The sequence below is a fragment of the Sander vitreus genome, chromosome 21, assembly GCF_031162955.1.
Source record: "Sander vitreus isolate 19-12246 chromosome 21, sanVit1, whole genome shotgun sequence".
Taxonomy (NCBI): Eukaryota; Metazoa; Chordata; class Actinopteri; order Perciformes; family Percidae; genus Sander; species Sander vitreus.
Window position 1 is genome coordinate 23753358 of NC_135875.1, and position 21994 is coordinate 23775351.

The window sequence follows — 21994 nt, forward strand, 5'->3', positions numbered from 1 at the left end:
AATGTAATAGAAGAAGCCAAAAACCTTCCAACAATGGCAGCAGTGTTATCAGTGGACGCGGAAAACGCTTTTGACTGCCTAGAGTGGAGCTACTTGTGGCAAGTAATGGAGAGGCTTGGCTTGGGGGCCAAATTCATTGACATGGTGCATACTTTATATGCGAATCCCACGGCCATAGTCTTAAACAATGGCTTGCATAAAATCTGTAATGTCCAGATTAAATCCAATGGCAGCTCAATCTCATTATTTGCAGATGATATTTTGTTGTACATCTCTGATCTTGAGGACTCTATTCCAAAAATTCTAAAGCTCTTCAACGAATTTGGCTCAATTTCCGGCTATAAGATTAACTGGAATAAATCTAATCTTCTTTTATTGAATAACAGGCATGTTACATAAGCCATTAGTGTTACAATACCAACCCAAAGCAAAATTACATATTTGGGCATCACCGTACACGCATCGCTACAGTGAGTTGTCCAGGACAACTATGAAACTATATTAAGTAGTGTTCAAAGGGATCTGGCCAATTGGTCTGCGCTGCTGGCATCGCTATGGTCCAGGATTGCTGTTGTTAAAATGAACATAGTTCCTTGTGTGAATTTCTTAAGTACAATGATCCCCTTACCCCCACCAATACATTTTTGGAAGAAACTTGATACCTTAATTCGGCAGTATATTTGGAATAATAAACAACCTAGGTTAAAATACTCTACCCTGCAACGTACCACAAACACGGTAGGCCTGGCCTTCCCCAACTTTAAAATATATCACAGAGCCTTTCAGCTACGGGCCCTCAGAGTGTTGATGGACCCCTCATCTACAGTCCCATGGAGAGAAATAGAGCAAAACCTCACTGGAAGTCTAAGACTGCAAGACCTTGCCTTTGCAGGTGTGTGTCCAAAAACGTGTATGCCAGCCTATGGCCCTATTATCACCAACACATTGACCAACTTTAAACAGGTGGAGGAGAAACTATGCTACACCAATAAGTGGCATTTGAATACCCCAATATGGCACAATGCAAACTTAATGTCTGGTAACAAACCCTTTGCTTGTAACCCGTGGAGTGACAGAGGCATTTATATGGAGTTATATTCCTATCTTTATTCAAGAGCGCATTATTTCAATTTGAGAGCATTTCTCACTAATATTATGTTCAGATGTTGTAATAATTTCCCTCAAAACCTTACTCTCACACTCAAATAGTCACTGCTCGCGCTTGGATTTGCTGTGCTGGCGCTCAAACTTTGTGCTTGGACTCAGATATTTCTCCTTGCACTCAGGCTGATTCTGCACGCTAGCAAATCTTCTCTCGGATTTTCCCTGCGCTCTCGGATTGTTTGTGTGACAACCCTATCAAAATTCAGCAACCAATAGAATGCCAGCTGTAGTGTTGACCAGTGAAATGATCCCTGCCCCCGTTGAGGGTGGGTTCGTTTTATGTTAGAACATCCGTTGCGGAGGGTTCCTCTGTAACCATGGATCTGTAACCCAAGTTTATTTACCCCCGCCGTCCATCGCTTTATTATTAGTATATGTCAGTAATGTGCACAGAATGGTCGACGCTCTTTCACCTGCACCCATCAGGAAACGGGAGAAAGCTTTGAAGTGGAACATATCAAGTTACGTACACAACTATGAGGGTGAGTAACATAAATTAAGCACATAGCATATGGCGCTAGCCATAGCTAGCCTAACTTGAGGTCCGTAAACAAATAGCTTTTCTTTATACCGGTAGTTTAGCTAGCTAGATTGAACGACATATGACGGACAGTATGTGTGTATTTACAACTGGTATTTAATGACCCCACTTTGTATTTTTTCCTCGTTTGGTTAACCATGTTCCTGGGGATTTGGCTAATTTCAGACATGCTAGAGGCAATAGTATAAATATATAATAAAACCTAAACTGTAATATAACTGAAAAACAAAAGAAACTGGATTGTTTGTATCAGTTTTTACATCACTGTTGTATGTTTTTCAGATATTGTTCTAAATTCTTATAACATTATTTTAACAATAATAACATTCATATATATCTGTATAGAAAGTTGTAAGTACAATTTCATTCCTATAATAAAACACTATTTAAAATAGCAGTTATTTATTTTTACCCTAATGAAATCAATACAAAGCAAACTGAACAGAAAAAAAACAAGTATTGTGTTTCCGTTTCCCTTCTTCCAGGTGGGGCTGAAGTACCCCTGTTGAGCTGTATCACAGCTGCACCGTGTGCATGGACCAGTGTTGTACAAACACACTACTGTGTTGTTCCAGTCAGTACATTACTCCAAACGCAAAATCCCATTGGTTCCCCCTGTACTCACCTGTGTGCAGAGGGCAGGCAACAGTGGCACAAACCAACGTTGGCAAGTTTGATAATAATTTAATTGTAAAATCATGTTACATACACTTATCATTTCTTTATCTTGCTTAAATTCACAGGGTGCACAACAAGGCTGCACAAAGAAAATTACTGTGATGTCCACAAATCCAAAGCAGAGAAGGTAAGGTAAGATAGTAATGATGTTAAATAAAGCTATGTTGATGATGAATTTGTCTTAAATAGGAGCACACTATACAAAGACAACAGTGGAGAGTTGCTGGATCTCTGTCCTCAAAGTGCCAGAGATCTACAAGGACTTCACCCCTTGTTTCTGCACCATCACCGGCATAATCCAAGTGATAAAAGAGAGAACAAACTATTGTGTTCTCTGCTTACATGAATAGGTGCCTGTAATGTCTGCCCACATATACAATCAATTCAATAAATGTTGATAAGTATCACTGATATTTCTTAAATCATTGTAGTTTTTCAGAGCAATAAGATTATTAAAGCCATGTTCATATTTGCAACAAATTAAAACCCTTATCAAGGCAAATTGGTTTTTCATGTTCTGTAATCTTTATAAAAAAAAACAAAAAAAAACAGTACAATTAAATTTACCAGAGTGGACACTTGCAGGTTGTTAAACGGCTTTAATTTACCTTGTCAAAACAATGAGTAATTCGTAACAAACTGCACAATATTTGACACAAAACCTAAAAAGCGTATAGTTCATACTCCTGTGAAGCAGTACACTTTGCCTGTAGGATTTACTGTAGCAGGAACATTGATATTGGCAAACAGATGACCCAGGTACAGGTAGGTTTGTGAGCAGGGTTATGATATGAACTAAAATAAAGATAAGATAAGCCTAGTGTTCACAAGAGGGATAATTCAGGTATTGCAACACAAGTTAAGAATAATTGAATTAAATAGGAGGTATATACAACTAGTAGAAGTCAAGTCAACAGCGTACACCAGAATAATATATACTGTGATTAAGTAATGATTCTTAGTGTTGTCTGTAGCCTACTAATATAACAAAACAGAAAAATAATATAGTGTATGATGCAGTATGGAGAACAACCGAGTCCCATATGACCCCAAGAGACTTTAAAGGAGAATTCCGGCCAATTTTACGTTAATCTTGATCACTATAGCTAAGCGAGTACTTTCGATAGAAAAAACCCCGACCCGAATCAGTGCAGGTAACACGGAGAAGCTGCAGCTACGTAATATAAGCGTCCCCTGAGCTAAAACGGCAGTTGTCGGGGCAAGTTTTAGAGTGCCTTTGTGCCTCTTAACAGACACAAACTGCAATTAATATGTCTGTGCCACATGAACAGGGCCCTTACGTGTCAACAAGATGCGTTTTCAACTCAGACATTGTTTAAATTCACCTACCCTGGTCCCTGTCTCGATCCTGCCGGTAGCTAGCTTGCCCTGCTAGCTGCTAGCCGTTAGCTGCCGTCCGGTGAGTGTATTCAGACAGGCTTCTGTGATAATCATCCCAATAACAATCCATGGAGCGGCGGTGGTGTGGCTATGTCCTCCAGAGGACAGGTCATGTCACGTCTTGAAGTGTATTCCCCCCCCCTAAAAAAAACAGTAGTGCGGTAGTAGCTGCTAGCTGCCCTCCGGTGAGTGTGTACAGCCAGATAGCCGTTAGCTGCTAGCTGCCGTCCGGTGAGTGTATTCAGACAGGCTTCTGTGATAAGCATCCCAATAACAATCCATGGAGCGGCGGTGGTGTGGCTATGTCCTCCAGAGGACAGGTCATGTCACGTCTTGAAGTGTATTCCCCCCCTAAAATAAACAGTAGTGCAGTAGTAGCTGTTAGCTGCTAGCTGCCCTCCGGTGAGTGTGTACAGCCAGATAGCCGTTAGCTGCTAGCTGCCGTCCAGTGTGTGTATTCAGCCAGGCTTCTGTGATAATCATCCCAATAAAAATCCACGGAGCGCCCGGTGGTCTGGTGGATGTCCTGCATAGGACAGATCATGCCTTCGCAGCGAAAGGTTTAGATTATTTCCCCCTCAAAATAGGTAATTGAGCACTCTAGTGGTTATGACCATATCAGTGACTATGTAACTACATGGAAACGGGATAAACGATGTCTGTGGCTTGCACAGTAATAGCGTTACTGAAGCTTAGCTGTAGCATCGTGCTGTCTCCTGGGAATTCAGTTGTAGCAGGAAAAGGTAAACAGTAGTGTGCATATTGGAGCGTAGTGTGTGAAGAGCGGAGTTGTTTATAAGGGAAGAAGTTTGGAGTAACGTAACTATGGAGAATATAGCAGATATACAACACACGGAAGAGCCTTTTGAGTTTGATGGTCGTCCTTATTTATTTGAACCCGAGTATACAGACGAAGAACTAGCCTCACAAGAGTTGGAAAGAACGAGACAGACAGAGGGGAAACAGACAGATGAACTTGATGCTCCAAACGCAAGCTAAAGCTAGCTTTCAGTAACTGGAGGACATAGCCACACCACCGCCGCTATTGGGATGATTATCACAAAAGCCTGGCTGAATACACTCACCGGATGGCAGCTAGCAGCTAACGGCTAACGGCTATCTGGCTGTACACACTCACCGGAGGGCAGCTAGCAGCTAACAGCTACTACCGCACTACTGTTTATTTTAGGGGGGAATACACTTCAAGACGTGACATGACCTGTCCTCTGGAGGACATATCCACACCACCACCGCTCCGTGGATTGTTATTGGGATGATTATTACAGAAGCCTGTCTGAATACACTCACTGGACGGCAGCTAGCAGCTAACGGCTATCAGCTAGCAGGGCAAGCTAGCTACCGGCAGGATCGATACAAGGACCAGGGTAGGTGAATTTAAACAATGTCTGAGTTGAAAACGCATCTTGTTGACACGTAAGGTCCCTGTTCATGTGGCACAGACATATTAATTGCATTTTGTGTCTGTTAAGAGGCACAATGGCACTCTAAAACTTGCCCCGACCACTGCCGTTTTAGCTCAGCGGACGCTTGTAGTACGTAGCTGCAGCTTCTACGTGTTACCTGCACTGATTCGGGTCGGGTTTTTTTCTATTGAAAGTACTCGCGTAGCTATAGCGATCAAGATTAACGTAAAAATTGGCGGGAATTCTCCTTTAAGTGCAGCTGTTGATGATGTTGCAGATGGTTGTAGTCTGTAGCCAGCCATACAGTAGGTAGATCTGGAGCAGCAGGGTGACTTCTAGCTTTCATGGGTTGGTGATAAGACACTGTGCTGCCATGATGCAGCATTGGTCGAGCCCTTCAGCCTCAACTGGAAGAAAAGAAAAGAAAACAAAATGCTTGTTTTTTTTCTGTTCGGTTTGCTTTTTATTCATTAAAAAAAACTATTTAAGGAGCAAATCATTTCTAGATCTGTTTTTATTATAGTGATACAATTGTACTTAACATTACAAGGTTTTATACAGACTGATATGAATCCATCATTTTCAAACTAATGTTATATGAAGGAATGAAGACTAAATTCTGATGAACAACACACAACAGTGATGCAAAAACGGACATAAACAATCCAGTTTCTGGTGTTCTTTCAGTTATATTACAGTTTAGGTTTTACTATTGGCTCTAACATGAAATTAGCCAAATCCCCAGGAACATGGTTAACCAAATGAGGAAAAAAAAAGAAAAAAAGTGGGGTCATTAAATACACACATACTGTCCATCATATGTTGTTCAATCTAGCTAAACTATAAGGCAAGGCAAATTTATTTATATAGCACTTTCTCATACACAGAGGTCATTCAAAGTGCTTTACAGGCAGAAACAACAACAACAAATACAATATATATAAAGAAAATCTATTTGTTTACGGACATCAAGCTAGGCTATATGCTAGCATGTCTGAAATTAAACAAATCCCCAGGAACATGGTTAACCAAACGAGGAAAAAATACAAAGTGGGGTAATTAAATAAAAAAAAAAGAATGGGAACGTCAGTTTTTTTAGTGACACCTGTATTACTTGTTATTTGTTACATTGCACATCAGCAGTCCAGAATGTTCTTGTTACACCAGAATAAAAAGACTCAACATCTTATATGTGAAGCTGCACTTCAGCTTCATGTACTTAAGTGTTTAAATTAAATTGTTATACTTAAAGTAAATAATTTAATGTGGCCTAAGTGGATCCTTTCATTCTCGGTCTTGACTGTCTCTCATTTGGAGTTTGTCTTGACTTGGACTCAAACCTGTGTGGACTCGGTCTTGACTAGTCCTGGTCTTGGACTCGACAAAGGTGGACTTGACTACAGCCCTGTGTACAACTATGAAGCATGCTGTAACTGATTACACTTTATAACATAGCTGTAATCATAAGTATGCCACTCAAGTGCAGCGAGAACCTTTGATAGATTAAGAATGTCACCTTTCTGCCTTCTCACCTGATTATAGAGTGTTATCTCTCATCACAAGGCTCTCATGTCCGACAAGGTTAATTGAATCTTAACATAATGATAATTAATTCATAGGTAAGAGATGCTTTGTCATAATGTCTAATTGTCAGATTAGTTATGTGTGTAATTGGTCTCTTAATAACCTGGTGATTATTTTCCCATTAATGCCATGGAAGCCATTGTTAACTGTCACAGTGTACAGTTAGACCCTGGTCTGGTTCTACTGCAGCCAAGTCAGCCCTTCATTACCTTAACAATGCCTGATTTATACTGTGTGTGTGTGTGTGTGTGTGTGTGTGTGCGTGTGTGCGTGCGTGCGTGTGCGCGCGTGCACATGCGTGTGTGCGTGCGTGCGTGTGTTTTAATGGGTGTGTTTGTTTTAATGGGGGCCTGTGTGTGTGTGTGTTTTGATGTGTGTGTGTGTGTGTTTTGATGTGTGTGTGTGTGTTTTGATGTGTGTGTGTGTGTGTTTTGACGTGTGTGTGTGTGTGTGTGTGTTGATGGGTGCCTGTGTGGGATCATCCAGGTTTGACAGCGAGAGTCCAAACCAGATGTTGGACGCATTCCAGCTGCAGATCCAGGAGCGGGAGGCAGTGATGGCCTCCCTGGTGGAGTCTGCCAGTCTGTTCGAGGTCACCGTCCCCGAGTACAAACAGCTCCGACAATGCAGGTAAAGCCCAAAGCTGGACGGAGAAAATACCACAGGCCCGTGCCAAATTCCAAACTAATGAGCCGTTATAGCAGAGATGCTCTTTTTCTTCGCTGTCGGTATATTTTCATGCTGGTTTCCTTCCCTTTGTCCGCTCTTCTCCATCCCCAAGGCGGGAGGTGGGCCTGCTGAAGGAGCTGTGGGACATGATCAGTGTGGTGGAATCCAGCATGGCGGCATGGAGGATGACTCCCTGGAGAGAGATCCACGTGGAGGACATGGAGCTGGAGTGCAAACGCTTCTCTAAAGATATCCGGGGGCTGGATAAAGAGGTGAGGAGGGAGAGCGGAGAAGGTAGGATAGAACGTAGCTGTTATCGTCTATCCAAAGCCCTTAGACTTAGATTCCTGGCCTTTGTGTACGATAGGTGAGAGCGTGGGATGCCTTCACCGGTTTGGACAGCAGGGTGAAGAACCTCCTCACCTCCCTGCGGGCCGTAGCAGAGCTCCAGAACCCGGCCATACGAGCCCGACACTGGCACCAGCTGATGGCTGCTACTGGAGTCCGCTTCACCATGGACCAGGTTTACATTTGATTCTCCAGATACGCTATAAGAACATACTGCACATGAGTACTGAGTTCTGTATTCACCAGCTGCATACTCTTTAGTTTACAAGCAGTGGTGTTGATATCATGTTGATTATTTAAGGGCTGGGATACACCCAAGGCAGTGTTCTCTGATTATTTCCATGTTTTCTGTCCCATCCTCACTGGGCAGTTTGTTCTGCTGAAGGAAGATCAGATGAGGGTTGTTTGTACTGTTCACACTGATCCAGCTGTTTAGTTTGTTTCCTACAGGGAAAGATAGTACACCATTTGAATCCTATAAGTACAACCCACCTCCCTTTGAGGATGGTCCTCTGAAACAATTGACTATTTTTTATCTTTAGACTCTTGATGTAAACATTGGTCCCTTTTAGTTTCCATCCTTGTCTAAGGAGTGCCTGTTTTTTCTTTCTGTTGGTGAACCGGATTATTATTGCTGGTGCGGCTGTTTTGTTTTTACTCTCGTCAGTTTCAGGCAGGTGGCAGTTGTTCATATTTTTGTTATGTCAACAGGATCAGCTATCAGTCATACTTCAAAACTTAAAAAAAAAAAACACACACACACATAAATGGCCAACTATTAAGCTGTTGAGTGTCATGCTTATTTTGTATATTTCTGACGTATTAATACCTTAATAATGTAAACTAAATTGGCCAAGTTTACTTTGACATTGAGTCAGTTGGGCCTCAACAACAAGCAGCTGCATTATTTTATACTATATGTCTGTGATGATGCTCGGTGCAAACATATCGTGAGACTATGTTGACCAGAGGTGGAAAGTAACAAATTACAATAACTTACGTTACTGTATTTTTAAAAGTAGTTTTTAAAAAATCTGTAATTTTACTTTTACTTAAGTTTGAAGTATTGTGCTTTGCTACATTTTAAATCACATCCGTTACTGAGTAAAAAAAGAAAAGTAAATTAAAAAGCTCTCTAACGTTGTTTTGTAGCCGTCAACAAACTCAATTCGAAAGCGCAATTTGACGTTGTGCCCTGATGAAATCACAAAAGACTGCAAATTAAACCCCTGCTGTTAAAAAGTAACTAAGTAACTTTAAAGTGATGGTTTGGAGTAATTTCACCCTAGGCTGCTTTGCACCTTGACCTCGAGCCAAACAACCCCCCATAAGCTTTATCAGCTGGTTAGCTTAGTGCAGGCGCTAATGGATCCACGTTTGTATCTCGTAAATTACCCCACTAATAATGCCCAGAATGATACCAAACTTCTACAGTAGTACAAATAGTTTCTGTACTTATAAAATGAGGCATTAGAAAGTTTGTAACTACACCAGAAGTATATTTAAATAACACTTGCCTAATGGATACTACTGCGCTATCGCGCGGTAGCAGCCGAGAGGAATATCCATCAGGTGTAAATCAGCCTAGGGTGGAATTACTCTGAACCATCACTTTAACTCTGAGTACATTTTAAATGAGCTACTTTTTACTTTTACTTACACTGGTAATTGTACTTGTGCTTAATTAAAAATTCATCAAATTAATAGTACTTTTACTGAAATAGAATATTTCTGTACTCTTTCCACCTCTGATGTTAACCACAAATACAGGCCTGGACTTTAATTCAATAAGAAAAACTGCAATTAAATAAAACTCCTAAAAAGGTCTTGGTAGTGTCCTGCTGTGTAGGAGGTTAACACCTGCAGCTGGCCCTGAGGGTTGCTGCTGTATAATATATAATATATGTCTAAACTACAGAAGCAGTTTGTTGCTGTGCTTGTAGGTGACAGTTGTCAGTTGGACAGAAACCCTCTGTCCTCTGCAGCTCTGCAGTCTGAGTCTAATGGCCAGTGTCTTCTGCGTCACATGAATCACACAGTGAACGAGGACATCCCAGAATCAGAATACTTTATTAATGAATTATTGTTCCCCTCAGGGATATTGTTCAGTTGCAGTTGTTCACAGTCAGATTCAAAATAAGAGTAATAAAATAGCTAGTCAATAAGTGAATAAAGTAACATAGCTACTGTAAGAAATAAATAAAAATGTTAAGTAGAAGTCAACTGAGATTAGGTTAAAAAGATTGTTTCAAATGGATTGTACACATGATATTGTAGTGCAGTGTCAACATAAAGTACAGTGTCTACATAAATACAGTACGAACATACAGTAAATAAGTACAGTGTGAATATTAGTAGCAGCAGTGAATACGTCACACATTTTGCACATGTAAAAAAAATATATAATTGTCCAAGAATATTGAGATGTAATGTGTAGACACGGGCTGTGAGTCCAGTTTTGTCACTAAGCGTTTAACACTCAGAGGGAGGAGTTCATATATATCATAATAATAATAATAATATGCTACTACTAATGTTATCATATGATAAAGTGTAGCTGAGAGGATGTGTGTGTTTTCTGTGAGCAGGACACCACTCTGGCTAACCTGCTGCAGCTGAAGCTGCACTGCTTTGAAGAGGAGGTGAGAGGGATCGTGGACAAGGCTGTTAAAGAGATGGGCATGGAGAAAGTCCTCTCTGAGCTAAACTCCACATGGACAGGTACAGGAAGAGACATTCTGTTGTAATAATAATAATAATAATAACTTTTATTTATATAGCGCCTTTCACGAAACCCAAAGGCACTTTACCAGAGTTTCCACGGGGTCTCAAAAAGTCTAAAATTTCAAAATCTAAATTTTAGGCCTTAAAAAGTCTTAAATTGTGTTCTAGGTTTAAAATCATTTTTAAGATGTCTAAATGTTCTCATTGAAATGTTTCCACAACGTTTTACAATGTTTTTTGTTTTTAATTCTGTGGTGTTGTAGTTCTTTCTTCACTATTCCAAACATAATTTGCTGCAATACGACTACACATCAGACTAACATGCAACTTATATTACAGCCGAGTGCAATGCTGTGCGAGTCTCTTTCGGAACAGATTTTATATTCTTCAGCTCTGGGGAAGTTCAAGGTTTGCGATGTTTCCGGACTCTGACATTGGCGTTTTTTTTGTTATTTTTTTATGTGGTGATATAGGTCTTAAATTATATTTATAAAGGTCTTAAAAAGGTCCTAAAAAGTCTTAAATTTGACTTGTTGAAACCTGTAGAAACCCTGTTTTCAGAATTACTGGGGCTAGTGCTGCGTTCATAGACATCAGGAAAAAAAAATTCTGAGTGAAAATGTCATCATTCACGTAACTTCCTGTGGGAATCAGAGGTGGGGAAACTCGGGCTAGATTTTGCTAACCCGAGTTTCCAGTTGATGACGCGTTGTTGACAACTGACGTTTGATGTAGGCGACTTTGGTTCACTTAACATATTTCAATGACAATAAACTGTTTATTGTGGACAAATGCCTCTGCCAAGAAACATACACAGACATAACATGTTTCAAATTATTCATAAATAGGCCCATGTATAAAAAAACAACAACACCTTATCCGTGTCCTTTCCCGTCTGTTGTCCTGCAGATAACACAAACACCTGACGATGTGCTGTTTGTATGCTCGCATAAGAAAACAGCAGCAAATCTTTTAATATTGTGGCCTCCATGTTTTCACACACCTGATGCTCTAGGCTACGGCCAACAATTGGTGGCAGTGTTGCAACAAGTTGTTATGCCAAACGCCAATATAACAGAAGAAGAAGAACAAGCATCCCGACTGCCAACGCTGGCAGTCGGAAAAACAACGTAATCACGGGGGCGGCCCCTGTTATTCCCAGGTGGCTTGAACGCAGCATCAGCTAAACTAAACTAAGCTGAGGGAGATTGCAGGCTGTGGTGAACAGGTGGTGTTTGAGGAGTTTTTGAAACATGGGATGTAGCATTGTGGATATCTGCAGGGAGGGTGTTCCAGAGGGACTGGGCTGCAACACCAAAGCAGGGTACCTGCGGGGTCTTAAAAGTCTTACATTTCTTTAGAAAGTCTTACATTTCGTTCACAAAGGTCTAAACATTTGTATTGTCCTTTCATAGTATTACAACTCCTTCATTGTTTCGTCCCAAAGCATGGATGTATTGAGTACTACAATAAAATGTTGTATTAAGTTCAAGTACTTGGACTTAATATTAAACAATTATGTTTATAGTTTACATTTTTTTAAATATTTGATTATATCCTACATACTTTTGCCAATATGGCCATGAAGTTGGTATTACATTTCATTCTAAATGGTATTAAAAAAGTCTTAAATGTAACGCAGACCAGCGTTTCATGTGTAGTCAGCATGAGAGTTTTTACCCCTGCCTTCCAGAGTCTATGACCTATCCAGTCCTTCCAGAAAAATTGTTTTGTGATTGTTGCGGGCAAAAATCCTTGATTATGCGTCACGTTTTCTTAAAAAATGCGATGGAATATGCGGGATATTTATGCAATTTTATGCGATGAAATTGCGGGAACTTGCAAAAATTGCGGTTTCATCATGGCTTCATCGCGGGGTTTGCAGCTTTTTGATGATGTTCACGTCGCGTAATTACGTCACTTCATAACGTTCCCATGGCAACAGGGGAAAGTGGCTGCTCTTGTGTGAAGTAAACGCAACATTTTTCAACTTTCTGCTAAGATATGAACGAAGAACGAAAATGCGGGGATTATGAAATCATGCAAGCCCCGCATATTTTTGCGCGGAAATTGGCAATTAATGCGGCGAAAGTGTGGCGTATTTGAAAAAATGCGGCCCCCGCATAAATATGCGGATTTTGGCTGATTATGCATTGAATTATGCGATCGCATAGTCGCGCTTTTCTGGAGGGACTGTATAGCTGAGTGTGTGTGTCCTGTCCAGGTATGCAGTTCCAGTACGAGCCCCACCGCCGCACCCACGTGCCCCTGCTGCGCACGGACGAGGAGCTGATCGAGACGCTGGAGGACAACCAGGTGCAGCTGCAGAACCTCAGGTCCTCCAAGTACATCGCCCACTTCCTGGACGAGGTGTCGTCGTGGCAGAGCAAGCTGTCTGTGGCCGACTCGGTCATCTCCATCTGGTTCGAGGTGCAGCGCACGTGGACCCACCTGGAGAGCATCTTCATCGGCTCGGAGGACATCCGCTCGCAGCTGCCAGAGGTTACACACTGAACACATGCACACACATACACACACACACAGTTAATTACATCCCCAACAAGCTCAGATGCCAGCAGGCCTTGACCTGCGCCCTGTCGTTGCCATACGTATGAACCCAGATAACGCGACTGTTATAGCTGCTAATTAAGAATGCATTAATTGGCTCATACTCCCAGTTTAGCGAGCTGAGATTACACAAGATTGTATTAATTGCTCCCACAACGTCAGGTCTGTGCTTAAACCCAGATGTTTGGCATTAAACCTCTGATTCGCCTCACTCTCTTTTGGGAACCTAAATCCCCCGGCCGGGCTCCCTTGTGAAATCCTCTGCAGGACTCCAGGCGCTTTGAGGGGATTGATGCTGATTTCAAAGAGCTGGCAAACGCCGTGCATCAAACACCCAACGTAGTGGAGGCCACCAATAAACCGGGCCTGTTTGGGAAACTGGAGGACATCCAGAGCAGGTGAGACTTCTCTCTGAATGTATGTTATCAGGAGCACTCCGGTAGAGGCTTTAGACTTCAGACACATGGAAGCACACACTGACTGTGTTTCTCTACAGGCTGTCTCTATGTGAAAAAGCTCTGGCAGAATACCTGGACACCAAGCGTCTGGCCTTCCCCAGGTTTTACTTCATCTCTTCGGCTGATCTGCTGGACATCCTGTCTAATGGGACCAACCCGCACCAGGTGGCTCCACTGTATTTTAGGCATCAGTCTGTTCCCAGAGTCACTTTCTACTTCACTTTCGTTGCTTTTTTTTAACAGTTTTCATAAACCATGTTCGATTGCACCGTTCACCTATTTAGCTGAGGGCTGTTGGACACTGCAGTATCCGCAGTGTCCACACAGGGGCAATGTCGCTCATACTTTTGCAGCTTGTTCCAACTTCCATCATCAGGACATTGTCTTATGCTTTTCCACCTTGGAGAAATAAATCACTGTTAAGCACAACTTTCCACTAAATCTCCTTAAAGAGGAAGTTAACAGGCATGCTGCAGAATATGGGTCCTGCCCTTCTATAAATGATTCTGAATAACAGTAATGAAGCGCGTGTGGCTACCGTGAGCTGAGTGTGCCTTTTTGTTTGCTTAGGTCCAGAAGCATCTGTCTAAGCTGTTTGACAACATGGCTAAGATGCAATTTGAAGCAGACGGACAGGGGAATCCTTCTCAGACTGGTCTGGGCATGTACAGCAAAGAGGAGGAGTATGTCCCCTTTAATGAGCCCTGTGACTGCACTGGACAGGTAAATACACCCGTCATCATTTATTCATGTCTCTAAAACTGTGGTACCATCACTAAATCTTCATGGGACTTAGTGCTGACAGTGGCGCTACGGCTGTCTGTAGAGGAATGCAATGGATGAGGAAACTCTCTGACACGCCCTTTTCTGTAATAGAAGAAAATATATATCAAATACAGATATCACAACCCACAATAAAGGAAGGAAATGAAATAGAGTCTGTCATTGCCCCTGGGGTTTTGCATATCAAAGCCTTGAAATCCATTAATTTTCCATTACATCCCATAGTATTTGCCTGACTCCACTTCCACTGTAATGCTTATTAATGACCTCATTAGGGTCCGTTGATAAGAGAGCCATCGGTGCTCACGTGACACACATTGCAACGTTTGTATTCATGGGCCTGTCTGTGGTTTTTGTGTAAGGTGGAGGTGTGGTTGAAGTGTATTGATGGGCCTGTCTGTGGTTTTTGTGTAAGGTGGAGGTGTGGCTGAACCGGGTTCTGCACAGCATGCGCTCCACTGTCCGACACGAGATGACCGAGGCAGTGCTGGCCTATGAGGACAAACCCAGAGAGCAGTGGCTCTTTGACTATCCGGCGCAGGTAAACCGGCTCAGTGGGATGTTTAACTGATGATACTCACTCCCACATCTGATGGATTGGTACCAGAATAATGTCCATGCCTCTCTTACATATTGCAGTCCAGTGCACACACTCACCAATGCTTTACAGACACAGTTTTCAGCCAGATAGTGTTGATTATTTAGAACGGTAAGACGAAGTGTGTCTGTGGTAATGGAACATGCGTATGATTTGATGCTCTGACACCACTGACTGTGGTGTGGTACTGACTGAAAGGTTCAGTCCACACAGAGCAGCACATAAAGAAAACAGATTTAGGAATTTAGAGCAAATGTTGAAATCAACTTCAGGATCAAGAGTGTTTACTTTATAAAAAAATCATTGTTGCTGAATCACCGTGTGTGTGTGTGTGTGTGTGTGTGTGTGTGTGTGTGTGTGCGTGCGTGCACACGCTCCTGCAGCTCACAGGTGGGAACTAAATATTCACTTTGGCCAACTGTTAACATTACTAAAAATATTACTTCAGCAAATTATTATTAAATTATCTTTACCATATATCTCATTATTAATTAATTAAGAGGCAATAAATACAGAAAAGAGTCCCCTATGTCAGTTGGTACTGAGGCTAACTGCCCCCCTCTCAGACAAGGTCTGAGCAGCCTCACAACAACACTGCTCTCCAAACACCAATCACAGTAAAGAAAATTGTAACACAATGTTCACTAGCAAGGACCACGCCACAACAATGTGGTGCTTGATTATAGAATGTTAGACCATAGGAATAGATTTGGATGGTGGGTGAGATTGAAAAGAGATGTCGTCTGGTTGGTTGGTCCAGGAGGATGTACTGGAGACTGGGTGGAGTGACACATTGTGGGGGTTCCGCCTCAGGTGCCATCACCCGAGCTGATTGAAACCCCCCCGGACATTACCTAGAATGAAAAATGAGAGAGGAATGCGCTTGGCTGAGTAGGAAGGGGAGAGGGTAGGAGGGAAAAGGGGATGAAGGGATGAGGTAGGTGAGAAGTCGAGGTACGAAATGGCAAGGGAGGGTGGGTTCGAGAATGTGGAGACAAACAGCACTGAGTGGGTTGGCTTGGAATATAAAGGCTGGTCGGTGATTAGAGGTGTGGTTGAGGCGAGGCCCTGCTCCCCAACAAAAGTTAATTCATTAACTTCATTAAAGAAAGCTATCTGGGACATTGGAAAGAAGAAACTAAAAGCCAAAGTAGATTAGAATGGTATCGAACCCTAAAAAGATAGTTTGAATGAGCAGACTATCTCTGTACTGTCAGAGAGAGAAGGCAGAGACAGATCCTATCCTGGTACAGTCTGAGACTGCATCTACATTGCTACATTTTGGTTTAAAAAGGAATATCTTTTGCTAACTTTCCCCCTTTCATTCCCCCTGCTCTGGCGTTTCCCCCTCTCATTCCCCCTGCTCTGGGGTTTCCCCTCATTCTCCCTGCTCTGGTGTTTCCCCCTCACATTCCTCCTGCTCTGGCATTTCCCCCTCTCGTTCCCCCTAATCTGGCATTTCCCCCTCATTCCCCCTGCTCTGGCGTTTCCCCCTCTCATTCCCCCTGCTCTGGCGTTTCCGACTCCTTAAACCGGAGACATTTGGAAACACTTCTGACCCATTTTGGTTTGGAATTTGCGGGGTTGTGTTGCAGTCTCAACGGCCGCAAACGGAGACCTTTGGCAACACCGACACTGACGCCAACATTTCTCCTCCTGAGTGGGTCTTATCGGTCACGACGTCTCGTTCTCTGAGACTGAAGCTACTAACGTTATCATGGCAACTATCAGCAGCGGGTGGAGTCTCCATGCTGCCTCCTCTTTATGCCCAGTATACCAGAATGTTGATGAGTTCCACTCTGTAATCTCAGATTTCAAAGAGCTGAATGAAGTTTTTATATAAAATAAGTGTAGAAGAAAATGATTGAAGAAAAAATGCAGAGAAACAAAAGTAATTGCTGTATTTACTGTTTAAACAGTAAATACAGCAATTACTTGTTCTAGGAGTGATCTAGTTTCTAGGAGTGATCTTTTTTTTCCAAATCAAATGTTGTTTATACAATAACACAGAGAAATCCATTAAATGCACATTTTCATTCCATAAAATAACTCCACGCAATTTAATAGAAAACGGACTACGGGATGTTTTATACAAAGGAAAATAAAGATTCTTAGTCTGTCTAGTTAACGTTAAGTGTTAACAAAATAATATCTAAAACTATAAAGTAAATCTGTTTTTATTTTATATTGTGTTCTAAACACAAATGTACAATTTGAAGAATGTTGATGTCGAAGATAGTCAATAACTGCAATTTAAAAAAAATCAAGGATGTACATAGTTGGTCTAAAAGCTTTGGAGAAGGTTGCTAATCCAATATTACAGTTTTATGATGTTAAGAAACTAGATTGTGTGTAGAACATAACCTCTTATTTTTCTCCAGATCACAAGAGATTTTGCGACCTCATGCAGACTAAAGCAACCTTCAGTAATCAGAATACCTGGAAAATAACTTGATTAATAACTTGAACTTTGATTATTTCTTCATCGTTAATATTGAGTTTAATTTGCTCAGTGTCATATTTTTTTATTCTCTGCAAGAACCGATAGGAGTATCTATAGTCTATATCCACGACATTCCACTTCCGGGATTGCTCCGCTGTCACTGGAAAATCTGTCAGATGTCCCCCTTTTTCGCCTGGATGTCCGTCCCCTTCCTCTTTCTTTGTGTTGGCGTTCTAAACTCCGGTGGATTTATGAGGACTATGGTTAACTGCTCCTCAGATCTCTGCAGGGTAGACAGCTAGCTAGACTATCTGTCCAATCTGAGTTTTCTGTTGCATGACTAAAGCTACTTTTGAACATACACGTTCCACCAAAACAAGTTCCTTCCCGAGGCTATTTTGCAGAGGCACCGTGGCTCCGTCCGGCACTTAGACGATTGTGATTGGTTTGAAGAAATGCCAATAAACCAGAGCACGTTTTTCTCCCATGTTGACTAGCCAGACCCTCCTCCGCCGTGCTGTGGAGGAAGGTCTGACAAAGCGAGACTAGAGTATCTATAAAACCCTAACGATACCCATCCCTAGATGTTGGAGGGTGTTCTGACGCCCTGAAACCTGTCCACTGTGATGTCCTCAGGCTCCGGTGTTCTGCTGCCACTTAGCGTCTACAGCTAGCAAGTACACTTACCAGCAAGGTTTAGGGCAAAAAGCACAGTATTACCAGAAAATAAATAAATATCATTTGGTTTTAGTTCAGAAAATGAGGATCATAGAAGGAAATGTAATATTAAGCACCATTATGCGCAAACAACTTTGAAGCAAATGTGTATTTCAGTATGTGGTGTCAAACTGTGGAATTCCATGGATAATGACTTCAAGGGTAATATCAATATCTTTCAGTTCAAGTATAGGGAAAAGAAAATTAGACATTATGAAGTTGCCAGATAAATGTATTTGTTTATTATTAATATTTATTTATTTTCTTTATTTTTTGGTATTTTTCTCTCTATCTTTTCTCTGTAAAATAAATTGTTAACTGTCCGTTAACAGTGGTGCTGGTGAAATAAGATTTTTCTATCTTCATCCAGCTCCTTTCCGATCAAGGATAATGTAATGTCATATATCAATTCCTTTATGGTTGGATTATAAAATGTGTCTGTTTCCATGAGCGTAATAAACGTGTTTAAGTGATAGCAAGCACATCAAATGGAACCGCTGACATCTGTATGTCGCCCCTTTAAATACAGGAATCCATTTACCTAAAATCTTATCAACGGGGATCTGCCTTTGGTTTCTTCCATTGTCCCTGATCCAGGTGGCGCTGACCTGCACTCAGATCTGGTGGACGTCTGACATCGGCATGGCGTTCGCCCGTCTGGAGGAGGGCTACGACAACGCCATGAAGGAGTACTACAGGAAGCAGGTGTCCCAGCTCAATACCCTCATCTCCATGCTGGTTGGCCAGCTTACGCCGGGCGATCGGCAGAAAGTCATGACCATCTGCACCATCGACGTCCACGCCAGGGACGTGGTGGCCAAGATGATCACTCAGAAGGTGAGAGCAATGTGGCCGAGAACATGTACTGTTGCAACCCGTTCTCACTCCCAACTCATTAAACACTGATGCTTGGTCAGTGTCCCTCAGCATCAGATACCGACGCAAAAATCACCCTTCAGTGTCTGAATGGAACGCACAGGGCAGAGCAGCAGCTCGAACGCGGGGCTGTAAGATGACGTAGTATTAAGAGAGACAACTGTAGAGAGACAACAGAAGAGAGTAGTATGTAGAGAGACAACAGTAGAGAGTATGTAGAGAGACAACAGTAGAGAGTAGTATGTAGAGAGACAACGGTAGAGAGTACTATGTAGAGAGACAACGGTAGAGAGTAGTATATAGAGAAGAGTAGTATGTAGAGAGACAACAGTGGAGAGTAGTATGTAGAGAGACAACAGTAGAGAGTACTATGTAGAGAGACAACGGTAGAGAGTAGTATGTAGAGAGACAACGGTAGAGAGTAGTATATAGAGAGACAACGGTAGAGAGTAGTATGTAGAGAGACAACGGTAGAGAATACTATGTAGAGAGACAACGGTAGAGAGTAGTATATAGAGAAGAGTAGTATGTAGAGAGACAACAGTAGAGAGCAGTATGTTGAGAAGAGTAATATGTAGAGAGACAACAGTAGAGAGTAGTATGTAAAGAGACAACGGTAGAGAGTAGTATGAAGAGAGACAACAGTAGAGAGTATTATGAAATACTGAAAATCCGCGTAGGGACATTGGTTGGGTTGGTGGATAGGTCAAACAACACAGGACTTTCACCCGGGAGACCGGAGTTCATGTCCTGTTCTCGCCCCGCATGTCAAGGAATCAACGTTTTCTAACCCCAACCACCATCTTTTCCTAAACCTAACTGTCCCGTTAAACAGTCGTTTAACCATGTCAGTTAAACGTAGGTCCCGACCCAGAGTGTCAAAAAGTGAGGTCAAGAGTCCTGACCAAGCATGTCTAAATATGACGCTAATGGAGACTTTTTGCGTCAATAACAAACACCAAAGGCACCTGACCAAGCGTCGCTTTTTGTCGCTCTGGGAGTGAGAATGTGTTACTGTATACTTTCCTATGTAGACACCATGACTGCTGCTGTATTTTTGAGAGGCTATTACCAGTGAGTAATGCACTCAAGATATTCAAGCAAGACTTTGTCATTACCATAATTAGAGGTTGGGAAAGCTCTGATTATTTCTGGCTTCATTATAAGCCTAGGCACTCACTCATAACTCTCTCTTTATTATTTTCAAGGTGGAGAGTTCTCAGGCCTTCGTGTGGCTCTCCCAGCTGAGACACCGCTGGGATGAGAAGGAGAAGCATTGTTTTGCCAACATTTGCGATGCCCAGTTTCTCTACTCCTACGAATACCTGGGCAACACGCCACGATTAGTCATCACTCCTCTAACAGACAGGTACGGAGGGCTCATTTTTGTGCGTTTGTTCAGAGGCAACCAACTGTCATGTTTGCTTGTTAATTGCAAGGTGATGCTATTTCCATTGATGTTGCTATACCAAGCTTTCCATTCTTGCACATCATATAGCCTATGCAGTTAACAATGGTAATGCTGGCCACATGCAATGAAATAACATGACATGCACCGTCCTTGTATCAATAAATCTGTGCTGTTAGGGCATCTACCGAAGTAATTAGTAGAATATCATTAGTGTTATAAATAATGTGTAGATTATCCTTTGCTAGATGAATTTGACTGATAGCATTATTTATTTATTTATATATTATTTTCAATAGATATTTGTAAATTTGTATTTTGTCATTGTGAATTTGTTTGGCCGTGGTAATCGTGATATGGCAACAGCCCTATCTGTGTGCTGACAGAAACGCTCTCTGAGAACAAGCTTGGCTGGAGTTGCTGAGTGTAAACTATCCAGCGAGGGGTTCAAATCATGCAATAAATGAAACAGCTTTGAAGCACCTTTAACCAAGTCCAGTTGCCACTGGTTGTAATTCTTCCTTGGGTGACTGAGAACCTTCACCTACCTCTTATTAAGCATTTTGGAGTTTAAACTCCAAATCCAAAACCAAGTAGGACAGAGCAGCTACCGCTAACCAAACTCTGATATAGATATATAGCATCTTCCACATATACTGAACCTTGCTGGCCTTACACCAAACAACATTTCAAGCAATTTTACTGTCGCAGACACATTTCTAATGTCCATTGTTCACATTGAATCTTCCATCGTTTCTCAAACAAAAAGAAGCACATGGCTAATTATTATGCAGAATGACGTCATCAGACCTTCCCTCGTGGTTGGCCTTCTGTAGTGTTCCATGCATCGGTAATATGATGATCATGGTGAGGGCTTAATGCCCTAAGAACAAGCTACTCCCGTTTCCTAATGGACGCACATGGGTGATTATTTGTCAGATCGGAGGTCTGATGTTTGGAGCATCCAAGTGGTGTAGATGCTAAGTTCCCGGATGTCAGTTCCGACAGCCATATATATACAGATGCTCCTAATCAACCGTGGCAAAGAGGGTGTGAAACATTAGGCAGCAATGCAGGCCATGAATGTGTAACTACAGGGAGAGTGTGTTTTTTTCTGAGCAACGAGTGTTTGTTTTCGGGATAACAGGCTTTTGGTCTGAAGGGACATTTATCAGACTATTGGTTTATTGGAATAATGGGCTGTCGGAACAATGGCATGGCAGCACCTACTTACGGTTGTTAAGCTGTGTTTAGACAATCTCTTTTTGGGGAAAAAGTTCACTCCTGAAAAAGGTTAAGTGAAACGCAGGAATATCTAGCAGGAAGTCCTGTGCAGATTTATCAAATAGGCCAGTTTGCATGAAGCCCATTCAAAATCCATTATTAGTAACATTTTTAAAAATGTTGATGAAAATTAGTATTTTTGCCTTAATTGAAAAACTGACTAAAAGATACAAGCATCTTGTTTAACAATAACTATCTGACGCATTCTAAGGATCTTCATTTGAATCATTTTTCATACCTACCACAAGCAATACCTTGTTGAACAACTCAGCTCGGGCACTTTGCCAACAGTTTGTTTGTTGACATGCAAACGTTTCTGTAGGATT

At 41.8% G+C, this 21994-nt stretch overlaps 1 protein-coding gene across 1 annotated transcript in view; it reads left to right on the plus strand.

Moving 5' to 3' along the window:
* The window catches only part of dnah9 (dynein, axonemal, heavy chain 9), a 157409-nt gene that overhangs the window by 32414 nt on the left and 103001 nt on the right, over positions 1-21994 (plus strand). Inside the window, exons 22-32 of the mRNA XM_078279756.1 lie at positions 7279-7422; positions 7574-7733; positions 7829-7984; positions 10398-10530; positions 12758-13035; positions 13369-13499; positions 13598-13724; positions 14130-14282; positions 14758-14883; positions 18698-18937; positions 20185-20345. Coding sequence (XP_078135882.1) covers positions 7279-7422; positions 7574-7733; positions 7829-7984; positions 10398-10530; positions 12758-13035; positions 13369-13499; positions 13598-13724; positions 14130-14282; positions 14758-14883; positions 18698-18937; positions 20185-20345 — 1809 coding nt within the window. The remainder of the gene's footprint in view (positions 1-7278; positions 7423-7573; positions 7734-7828; positions 7985-10397; positions 10531-12757; positions 13036-13368; positions 13500-13597; positions 13725-14129; positions 14283-14757; positions 14884-18697; positions 18938-20184; positions 20346-21994) is intronic.